Source organism: Euphorbia lathyris, chromosome 3 (genome assembly GCF_963576675.1).
Source record: "Euphorbia lathyris chromosome 3, ddEupLath1.1, whole genome shotgun sequence".
In the NCBI taxonomy this organism is placed as follows: Eukaryota; Viridiplantae; Streptophyta; class Magnoliopsida; order Malpighiales; family Euphorbiaceae; genus Euphorbia; species Euphorbia lathyris.
The window spans coordinates 7,805,623-7,817,882 of NC_088912.1; the positions used below are offsets into that span (position 1 = coordinate 7,805,623).

General features: G+C 34.4%; 1 protein-coding gene and 1 long non-coding RNA gene across 2 annotated transcripts; one reads left to right on the forward strand and one right to left on the reverse strand.

Moving 5' to 3' along the window:
* Window positions 1-1,992: 1,992 nt before the first annotated feature.
* LOC136221814 (uncharacterized) lies at window positions 1,993-4,715 on the reverse strand. Its single transcript, XM_066009246.1, has 3 exons — window positions 4,490-4,715; window positions 3,741-3,924; window positions 1,993-2,562 (listed from the first exon to the last, which is right to left on the reverse strand). The coding sequence occupies exons 2-3, from the start codon at window positions 3,900-3,902 to the stop codon at window positions 2,398-2,400; spliced, it is 327 nt and encodes a 108-aa protein (XP_065865318.1). The 5' UTR covers window positions 3,903-3,924; window positions 4,490-4,715; the 3' UTR covers window positions 1,993-2,397.
* Window positions 4,716-5,557: 842 nt separating this feature from the next.
* Window positions 5,558-10,006, forward strand: LOC136224406 (uncharacterized). The gene is made up of 3 exons (XR_010686413.1): window positions 5,558-5,833; window positions 6,434-6,577; window positions 9,428-10,006. It is a non-coding gene; the product is annotated as an uncharacterized lncRNA (long non-coding RNA).
* Window positions 10,007-12,260: the final 2,254 nt, after the last annotated feature.

Consider the following 12,260-nt stretch of genomic DNA (forward strand, 5'->3'; position numbering starts at 1 on the left):
TAGGATGAGCATGGAGCGGGCTTTCTGAAATGAGGGAAGAGGATCACCGTGTCTGATTTGAGTACCCACAGTATCATAAGCATCAGACAATCCAGAAATAAGTTGGAGGACCATTTGATCATTTGTCACAGGACAGTCTACACTTGACAGTTGATCAGATAGGGACTTGGGGTTTTGGCAGTATGAGGAGATGTCAGAGAAGTTGTCGAGTTTGATTTTGGAGAACTCCTGTTGAAGGAATAGGGCCCGAGAATGCTTGTTGTCAGAGAAAATGTCTTGTAGCTGAGTCCAGGCTGAAGCTGCAGTGGAGTCAGATTCAATAATTGTGTGTAGGAGGTCAATCGAAATGGTGCTATATATCCATTGCAGGACCACATCATCGATACGGGACCAGAGATCGGGGTTGGATCGGTAGAGGGCGGTAGGGGTGGGAGGAGGGATGATGTGATCAAGGACTTGGAATGCTTTGGCGTGTAGTTTGAATAGAGCGGACCAGGCGGGATAATGACCTTTTTCGATGTCAAGGGTGATTTTGATGAATGTAGAGATGTTGGATACGGTAAGGGAGGGATGAGTTGTTACTGTGGTTTCGGTATTGTTGGTGTGAGAATTGATAATGTTTGTGTTGTTTGGTCCGGTAGAAGAATTGTTGGAGTTGTTAGATGTGTTCGTCATGGTGGCTATTGGTGGAGTCGATCGTTGTTGAAGGTGTAGGGGAAGGATCGGTTATTGATTTATCGGTGAGGGGAGGGAGGTAAACGGAGTTTCGGGTGGCGGCGGCAATGGCAGCCGCAGCGGAAGTGGTGGTCGGGTAAGGCCGAGAAAGATAGAATTAGGGTTGGAGGGAAATTAGGTTTTGCTCTGATACCATGTAACAAATTGGATTCTTCCGTAATTGTTATTGATGACAAATTGTCTATTTATACAAGAATACAGTTTGTGTTGAGTTCAATGACTAATCTAGATACAGGTCTAGATATGAGGAACTAACTGTGTGATACAAAGTTATCTATTAAATATATTCTCTAATATGATTGAGTTCAATTACACCTATATTTAATATTAAGCTCAATTTGCAGCCATTTTTTCCCCTTGAAACATTGCATAATGTGTACGTTTCAAATCTAATTATTTTGAATATATTCATTTTCAAAACTAAATGTTCAATTAAGGTGGCTATATATATATATACTCTTATAGTAGAGTATTGAATTCTGTTGGTTGCCTTACCAAACTCTAATTAATTCATTAATTCAATTTTCAACTTTTCAGCTACGCAACTCCCATCCTTATAATCCTTAATTTTCTCATTTCTACATCAATCTCTCCATCTAAATAAAAACCCCATAGACACGGACACGGACAGAGACACAAAACGGTCTTTTTTTTTTAATACAAACTTCATCAAATACCCTTAAAACAAAAACGGCCGCAACCACAGACACGACACAAACATGAAATACCGATACGGTAATAAAGAGGAGTGTAGAAATGCTACTAAAGAGGAATGCCCGTACAATACAGCCACAAACATGAAAGGTTCTCTAGCTAGGTTCTTTCTGCTAATGGCACCAATTTCTTTGAAAATAAAATATAAAAAATTCTGAGGCATTTGATCTTTTCAATTTCTGTTGAACAAGCCTGTAATCTTTCAATTTGACGCATTGAGCTCTTGATCTATTATAATTAAGCCCCTACCGATCAAGAAAGTCAAGTTTAAACATAAAACTCGGTTAACATAGTGTTACTCATTTCATCTGCATTTTTAACAATTTGAAAGCAGTTCTTTGGCTTTAAAGAAACTGAAAAACTTTATTTTGAACTGTAAAATATACAATTTCAGATGCAGATGAAACGAGTAATGCTCGTTAAATTCAATTATATGTTCACAACGAACTATTTTGGCAAATAAGGACTTAAAGTATGCGATTATAGTTGATCCAGGGCTGAATGAGTCAAATTAAAGGATCAAGGGCTCAATCAACAACAAAAAAAAAAAAAGAGCATAAAGACTTAAAGATGCATTTTTTCCAACTTCATTTGCAGGTTATGGCTTACAAACATAACAAAATAGATTGGACAAGTAAATGAATATGATCAATAATTTGCATGTCAATGTCTATGAACATGGTAGAAAATTTCTAAAATGGGCCGGGACCAGTACCGGTCCATCCACTCAGATGATGCCATGTCAGGCTAACTGCTGATGTGGCATTATCTGAATGGATGGACAAGTACTGGTCCAGATACACCATAGAACTTCTCGAACATGGTATGTGACAGAGCCTGGACTGGGTCTACTGGGTCACAAATAACGCGGTGCAGTTCCGCAACTTTGAACTGAAACCAAAGGTTCTACAGTTTAAAAGTTAATAGAAAAACAGATCACGCCTTATCCTAGTCCTCCAGGATCTGCTCTCTTTCAAGCTCAATAACATGTTCACTAAAAGGAATAGTAGCACCATTGCTCGTCTCATTGCACCTGCACTGCAACAGTTGCTGCTGAAGGCTCCGGATTAGCTCATTAAGTCTGTAAATGTTCTTCTCTTGCGATAATATAATCTGCAACATGTTGTACATGTGCGTTTAATCTCCTCAGTTCATATTATATGACTCTCACAACATCACAACTTTCCGTGCAACAAGTTAAAAGGAAAGTTTCAACTAAGCAAATTTCATTGAAGAAATGAACTCAAAGTCATCCAAATTTATAAGGCCATGCTCAGTGAACCTAACATCAAAATGAAGATCAATACCAATGGATTACCAGATTATGCAGCATGAAAACGAATTGCTTTGTTTTCCTCATTGATATGCAAACGTCAAAGTTAGAGAAATGCCATTTTCCTTGCTAGCAGTTATTCTTTTTGTGTTCTCTTAACTCCGATCAAGTATTACTAAATGCAGTAACATCAATTTAAGTTCTTTCTGCACTAATATTAGATCTAAAAGCTCATAATTTTTGTGCCGATATCTTTGTAGAAATCTATACAAACGAGGTTGAACCAATTCTTCAGTACGTCCCTGTTAATCATTTCAAATCCAAAACTATCACACTGTATGGCATAGCAAATGGGCAACTACGATACTGAAGTACTCTAATTCAACATGTTCAGCAGAAGAATATAATGGGTTCCCAGAAATGGATTTACAAAAAGAAGTGCAAATCGAATTATCAGTAAGATTTTATCACATTAGAAACATAGATATCCACAATTTTGGATTTAGAAATGGAGGGGGAACGCACTTTACTTGTTTCAAAATGCAAGACTACTTGATGGGGAAATATATTAAAATATAACCCCAAAATTTAGAAACTATGAAACATCGTTTATGCAGTAGCATTTCTGCAAAAATGATCACACTTGAAAAAGAAAGGCAAGTGCATAAGAAACAATTATTGCAATCAGTAGACATGTCACTAAAACCTCAAGCTGGTTTTAAACCACCCGTCTCATGAAGAATGATATTAGGTGCAATGCTGTCATGTACCGTAAGTATTAAGGAAATAAAAACCAAGACGTTGAAATATCTATCAATGTGCTCATATTTTCCAACAAACTACCTGGGTGATCAATCCATAGCATTAAGAAGAAAAAAGAGTTCATGATTAATTTTAGATGGTAAAATTACTGTATCATGATCCATCTTCTGGAACATAGCAATTGAAACAATAAACTAATTCATATAAGAATGAACAGTAAACAGAGAATAGAACTTTGAAAAATTGAACTTCTTACCTTCTCCTTTACCATTTCTTCCCTCTTCGATATTTGTTGCTGCTTCTGGCTTACAGCAGGAGCCGTATCAATGTCATTTACAAGTTGTTGCCTCCACTCAAACTGAGACGTGATAATGAGTACGAGTAATAGAAAGACGAGCAGCATAGGTCTAGACATCATTTATATGCAGCAATCACAATATCTGTTGGTCAAGAATTAAAGAATGAGTACACCAAATTTATATCTGAATCATTTAAGTCAAGAGAAACCCTAAAACTAAATTTCTTATACAACACATTGAAATGCTAAGAAGCATTTAGTTAATTTGAGAACAACATATTCCACAATTAACGAGATTCTCCAATTCACTCTTCCATGACTGCAGAAAATCCATTCATCAACTGAAATAAAGAGCTATTTCATGGAATTCAAAAACTAGAGCAAGACATGTGTATATGCAAGTGATCAACTGCACTTTAAGGGTCACGATCCTGAATCAAGAAGTCAAAATAAAGCTTAAGAATCGCAAAAATCGAGCCACAAGCAAACTAAATAGCAACTATCCGAAGTTCTTTTCGCATGATTTACCTTAATACATAGTGAAATAAGAATCCTACTTGATATTGTTCCTAGCTATTAGCCGGGGGAGTTTGAGAACTCCACAATTACATTTCTCTTCGAGCAGTTCTAGGGATCAAAAGTAAAGAACAAGTAGAAATGATATTATCACAAGCAAAGAACAAGAAATTAAGAGAAGCAGAACTTACATTTACAGATCGAATTGGATGCAAAACCCCCAACTTCATGATGGGGTTAGCACGAATTGAAGTTTCTAATGAACAGTAGTAAGGGGGAAATTTAGCTAAAAAGGAAGGTGAGTTCTTCCGGATTTGAAACAAGGAAGAAGAATTTTGCTTCAGTTTTGCTGAATTAACGGATTTTAGAGTTTAGGTTTTAGTTTTCCTTTACAGATACCAGAAGAAAACGGTAATGGCGGAAATTAGAAATAAGATATGACATTGAATTTGTCAAATTTCACTTAAGGTCCCTTAACTTATCAACGTCTACTATAATAATCACTTCTTAAAGTTGCACTATCTTCTCTGAAAAGAAAAAAAAATCCAGAAAAAGTTTAAAGACTATCCAATTATGAAAAATAAATTTAAGGAGATTAAATTAAAGCTGGAAAAATTATACACGATCCGAATATACAACACTAACTTAACACGTAATTTTAGTTTTGGATTTAATTTTAACGTGTTTTTTTTTATTGACACAAAATTGATACCCAATTTTTTAGACCGGGTTAGTGTCAACTAGTTAACTTGAAAATAATATGAAATAAAATAACACAAATATTTAAAATTATTTTATTATATTCTCGTAATTTATATATTAACTTAATTAATAAAAATATTAAAATTATAATTATTATCTGCAAACACGGTTCGAACTTCATATATTTTTATATTAAATGCAACTTGTAAACACAATACACGAACACAATATAGTATTAGCGGGCTTTTGGATGAATAGTATTAACCTGCTAATCTAAAAATGACATAAAATATTTTAAAATATTATTATATCATTCTATATTTCGAAATGCCATCATTAAAATAGATACATAGTAACTAATTAAGGTTGACTGAAATGGTTAAACGCTTCAAATCTCTTAACATAGAATTCGAGTCCTAAAATATACATAAATCTTTAATTAAGAGAGGATCCACATAAAGAATATTCGACAATCTTTAAATTGAGAAATTAGATAAACTATAAAAAAAAAACAACATACGTGCATAATAAAATTGTATGTGACCAAAAAACTTAAATTAAACTTAAATTAAATAAAAAGGGCTTCTGGATTTGCCCTAACGATCGAAACTTTCTTATATATTTCCTGCGACTTTGTTTAAATTCATCTCCAGCCGCCGCAGCGATCTCTTCCCCTGTGTTCTTAGGGTTGCTTTGTTTCAAGCGTATAATAAGCAAATGAGTTGTGATTAGCAAGAGCTAGATCTCACCGATCAAAATCAATTTCGATTCAGAATTTCCGAACAGTATAAGGCAAAGAAGGAGATATTGCCGCCACTCTCTGTGCTTGATGGGTAAGGCTTTGGCATCTCTAATTCGTTTTCATTTACCTGTTTGCTTTCTCTTCTTTCTCGATTTGTGTATTCCACGATTAGGCTTCTTCCAATTTTTACACTTGATATGAACACATAGGTTCAGTTTTTGTTTAATTTTGATTTGCATATGTTGATTGTATGAGGAAACAGTTATTCTCATCTGTTTTCTCGTTGAGCAACAATGCTGAAAAAGAAAGCCTAGTTTCTACCTATTTTATTCGAAGCAGAAAACTGTATTTGGGAAAATAGGAATGGAATTGGGCACCGGCCAGACAACCGTAGCGATGATTTCCACAGATGGCAGGTTTTTGATCCTGTTTGTCTACTAATTTTCATCTCACATTTTTTTTTATATTCGAAATGCCTTTAAGGTGTTTGTTGATATGCCTCAAAGACCTTAACCATAGCTAATAGTATTGTATCGTTTAAGTTGAATCTCATCATCGTATGCTAAACAGAATTGTAAATTGATTTACTAGATGTTATCTATAATGAATAATCCTTTTCATCAAATCTCAAGATTGAATTGTGCAAACGTTCTTTGATAAATTAGGGGCTTACATTTGAGAATGGGTGCAGGAAAAATAATTGTGAAGAAACAGAAGTCAATATCTTCCGAAGTAAGAAAGGAGATATTCTAGAAGGAGATGTTCTAGAAGTGATTGCAGAATGTGGCCGGCGAAAACCATTCCTACTAACTCCGAGGATGATAAGAGGTTGCAGGTAAGTTTGAGGTTTAGAATTACTAATTTATTGATTAGTTCACTGTGTTTTCTAATCACCTTACAACCCTAAATTTATTTATACCCTAGCATTTTAAAATTTATACAGATTAGTATATAAAAAATTTATTATTTATTTTCTTATTTTTTCTGGTTCATTTTCATATTTTTTTATTAACTTCATCTTTGAACCAAATTCTCCTTTTGTAGTATAAAACTGTTACTGTTATATACTTGTCTATGGTTTTTCTTTTGATTTGGGTACTTTTCTATGCTATGGTGCTACATCAATATACACTTCTGTTTTTGCTTGAATTTCCTTGTCAGATTTCTAGTTTTTCAGAATATGGCCTTTGATGATTGTCTGTTTCAAAAAGAACTGAAACAATAATGGTCTGATTTTTAGGATTGATTTCAAGAACGAACCAGTGATGGTCTGATTTCAATTTGTACTTTTTTGAGTTTCTAGTTTTTCAGAATATGGCCTTTGATGATTGTCTGTTTCAAAAAGAACTGAAACAATAATGGTCTGATTTTTAGGATTGATTTCAAGAACTAACCAATGATGGTCTGATTTCAATTTGTACTTTTGAGTTTCTAGTTGAAGATAAGATTAATCTGATACATCCATAAAAGGCTGAAACTTGTTTCTGAAATAGATAGGTTCGTAATGAATTGAACTGCAAATCAGGAGTCACATTGTTAAGATAGCTTGTTGATGATAAGATGAATCTGATAGGATCGTGATGAATGGTTTGTTGTTGAACTGAACTGCAAATTCAACATAGCTTACTATGATCCTATTCATGGGCTAAACTGTATTCGTTCTGTGCTGTTTGAGGCTTGGTTTTCAAAAACTAAAAAGCTTAAAAACTATCATATTGCAAAGTAGTACATATTGGTGTTGATTTTTCTTTAGGTAGTACATTATTGCAATTACGACAGCTGAACCTTGATGTGTAGCTCATGATCGCTCTTGTTTTCCTGGCTATGGTGCTTTCATTTTTGATTCTAAGACAGTTTTAATTCATGTATACTTAGACATTACTGTGATATTATATACTTTGGCAGAAGATGATGTGTGCTTATGTAGTTATAAATAAATGTAAGCCTGAAAATTAAATGATTCTCATTTTTCAATGAAAAGACTTCTCAATGAGATCACAAATACCAAGTTATCGCTGCAAAACCCGAGCTAAACCTAGAAAAAAAGGAAAAAAAAAAAACTAAAAATATTTTTAGTTTTTTTTTTCTTTTTTTCTAGGCGAATCGGATTTTTTGAGGAACATATCGAGAGAGAATTGGATTTGGTTCTTTTGTTACTGGATTTAGTGAATTTACATAAGCATTTCATTTATTTTGTGATCTCTAATCCCCTTTCTTTTTGTTTCTTCTTTTTTTTTGATAAACAAAAATTATCAAAGAAAAAAAATGGAATCGCATAAAATTTTATCTAACTCCATAGATGGGAAGATTATTTCTAATAAAAGGCGCTTTACCTTTGTAAAACAGGACATGCAGATGAAATTTAGACCTTGTTTGGCGGTTTATTTAGCCAGTGTAATACTCTGTGAAAATTCAACATTTTGAATTAAAGAATGAAATTCCTTGTTTCAATTTTGCTGTTCTTATATGAGTGATGCTCAATATTTTGGGGGTTTTCATTGATTGCTCATCTTGGGTATGATTGGGAGGTATTTAATCTGGGGTTCTTTAAAGTATTGAAATTCGAAATGTTATAATCATTCAATCAGTTTAGGTTTTCTGCTGTGTCACTGTAATTGGAATTTATTGTACTTTGAAAGTATTCCTCTTTTGATTAACAAACCATTAGATATTCCATTTTGAGCATGTGTTTTTTTTTTTTTTTTCATTTTGTCATCTAGATCTTTTCTTTTGATTAACAAGTGGAAAAGTTGAACTGAATTGTTGATATTCAAAGTTTATCCTGTTGAATTTGTTTTTTTGTGCTTGTATGTATGGGACTTTAGGATGCATGCTCAAAGATTCTTAACTGAGGACCTTTGAAACCTTTGAAATAGTTAGCTGATTAACAAAAAAAACTAGGGAGTCTTGGGTGTAGTAAGGGACCTTGGGATTCCTAATTTTACCTATCGTCCTTTTTTTTACGGCAGAAATTGTAGGTTCGATGGATCCAGCCAGTATATCTGTGGCAAGAGAGTAGTTTTCTTCAAATAGCAATTTTTTTAGGCATTAGCATGTCAACAAACTACGTCTCAATTATTTGATTCTTTGTAAATATGGTGTTGTTTGTAAATGTTCAATTTTTAATTCTATAAATATTAATCTAACAACTTAATAGTAGTCTTTGTCTGAATTCTAGGAAATCAATATTGAAGATCTACACGTGTTGTCGAAAGACAAAAAAAATTAAATTTCAGATAATAAAAACAGAATTTTAATTGGATATAGATGGTAAATTAACATGTAAATTGACTTTGCAACACGAGTTTAATGATACGCATATAATGATCCAATGAGCGAAAATGAAGTTAACTTAGTGTTCTTTTGTTATAAGAAGCAAATGTCTAATACTCAAATTTATATAAGGCATACAGTTTTGGTATTTCTAATATATAGCTAGGTGTTGTGCTATTTTTATAAAGTGTTTTATAAGGTGTCTACACCTTTTTGATATTTCTAAGACAACATTTGAACATGTAAAATAAAAGAGGAATTGGGTGATTTACTTAACTATAACATTATGTTGATTAGCATGATCTTTACCTAGTTTATGTCATCTTATATTTTGAGTATAGTAGCTTATATTTTCATACAGCAATATCCAATTGAGTGGCTGAATCTCTAATATTAGTTTGTGTGATTTCAGGTCAAGGTGAGGAAGAGAAAAAGAACAACTCTAAGCTTCTAAAACCATATACCAAGCGTGGAGTTCATTTCCGAGCTTCTTCTTCTTCGACCATTGATTCGAAAGCTGAATCTATATGCAAAAGAGTGGCATCCGGAGAAACAGAGAGCACCGGAGGAAGATAGATCATTGTTCCTGACTTGCTCAAATGACTATCCTATAACAGAAAGTCGATTGTCTCCTTTTTCAAAATGCGAATAATAATAATAAGATAAATAGCAAATATTTTGAATACATCAGGTACCTTCTTCTCGGTAATTTTCTAGAATTGGGACAATTATGCCTTCTGAGAAGTCATTAAAATTTAAGAAGAGGCGTCATCAGAGCCGACCATTATTGAAGAGAAACTTGTAGCAATGGATGTTAGCTTATAGACTCGCTTTTTCACTTATACCTATCAGAGCCAAATGTGTGGACTTTCAATTGTCCATGGTAGCAATAGATCATACTTATCTGGTTTTTGTTTTTTGTTTTCATTTCTGTATCCGTAATGAACTCTGTATGCTTGCATTGATGCTATCTATTCTGTACTTCTCTTAATATTGAGAGGAATTTTTTTTTTTTGTTGTCCCTAAATTGAAAGTACATTAATTTAATTTTATAATAACTTACAGTCAAATATTCAGAAATGAAAAGCTGCAATCTCTCAGAAAAATAAAAAAGAGTGAACTTTGTCTATAGATAATAACTTTGAGTTAAATTAATATTTTTAACCTGATCCCTATGCTTGAAGAAGCTTTCTTAGAATCAAATCTATCCATATCCATGTATTTAATCCCACTTTATATTAGGGAAAAACGGAATAAAATGGAAAATAAAAGGAAGTCGTAATACCATTAGCCTCTAAATTTGGTTAAAAAATCTGATTGCTCCCAAAACATACAAAATGCGGAGATTTAGACATTAATATTGTTAGGAAAGGCAAAGAAAAAGCGCGAATTTTCGCTCTTCAATGGTCTTATGTCCATCTAAAACATTCAAGGTTTCGTGGTATAGTTGGCTATCACGTTAGTCTAATACACTGAAGGTTCTCGGTTGAAGTCTGTGTGAAGCCATATGGATATTTATTTTTTCTCTGAAAACTAATTACACTTGTTTTGGTTAGAGTAGTCATCATTTAATATTGGGTAATTAATTTATTAGTCCCTATATTTTGACAAAACACACTGTTTAGTCCCTGTATTTTCAAAAACACACACTAAAGTCCCTAACGTTTTTCTCGGTGAACTGTTTAGTCCCTAATGTTTTTCTTGGTGAACTGTTTAGTCCCTGCCGTTAGACTCTCATGAAGATTCTGTTAGTCAATTTGGATTTGTGTTCTTCTTTTCCTTTATTTTGCTTTCCTTTAAACTCTAATGCATCTGAAATCAACTTTGAGTGTTCTTGTTCTTAATTTTCTTCTTAATCGTTCAAATTCGTAAGCGTTGAGTCTGTTCTTTTTATTGTTCTCCATGCAAATAGCTTCTTCTTCTAAATTGGATTACTCTTCTGAAGTTTGAAGGTAAATAGTAAAGGGTAATTTAGTCATTTCCGAAGTCATAAACGGTAAAAAAATGTAACAAACGGAAGGACTAAACAGTTCACTGAGAAAAATGTTAGGGACCTTACCATGTGTTTTTGAAAATACAGGGACTAAACAGTGTGTTTTGTCAAAATATAGGGACTAATAAATTAATTACCCTTTAATATTTTGAGCATTTATAATAGGTAAAAGAACATAATTAAGTCCCTGAAATTTACATGTTTTAAGGATGATGAAGATAAACTATAACTCAATTTACAATCCTTGGAATTGACTTTTTGGTTGAGGAGGCGATGCCGCCGCCACCGTGACCTAGACCTCCGATCTAGCTTGTTCTTCATTCTCTCTGGATCTTTATCTCTTTTCATCGATCGACATGGGCTCACTCACTGAGGATCATGTCGGAATTAGAGTTCTCTTCAATCCAAATCTCCGTTACGGAGTCCCAGTTCAACATACCAAGCCGGCGCCGGCGCCGTCTTTCGCCTCTATACTGCAGCGCAGCATCCCGATTACTCCTGAATCAACAGCAACAGTTTCAGAAATCGGGGGGATTCGAACTGTGAAGATATCACAGGCGGCCTATGACAAACGTTTGGCGTTGTGTGAGCACTCCCTAATCGGCCGGTTAATTCTTGCGAAGGGGGATGCACCATGGAAAACGATGGAGCTCAAATCGAAGCTCACGAAGGAATGGGGTTTCACAGACCAATGGAAATTAATAGCGATCGGCCGCGGGTATTATCAGGTTTTCCTCCCGACTAGTACGGCCAAGGAGATGGCAATCGGCAAGGGGGTGCTGAATCTAAAGCCTGGTGTTTTCCGTCTTCAGCCATGGAAAGCGGATTTCGATCCCTTTGGGGAAAAATCCACGCATGCGCAGGTATGGGTGCGCTTATACGGTTTATCTTGGGAGTACTGGGATCCTCAAATTCTCTCAGATGTCGCAAGAGGGATAGGAGGCTTAATTCGATTTGACAAAAAAACCATTGAAGGTGAGGTTGGACATTATGCTCGACTACTGATTGACATTGACTTAGCAGGGGATATTCCCACCCAATTGGGAGTAGAAAGAGAGGGAAAACAGCTATGGATCGATGTATCTTATGAGAATCTGCCCAACTTTTGCAAGGTCTGTAGTAACATTGGACATTTAGCTTTCGAATGCAGGAAAAATATGAAACCAGCGGCTCAGAAAATCCGTCGGTCTGAGCAGGTGGACAGAATAGAACCCAAAAAACAAACTTGGATTGAAAAACCCCAACAAAATAG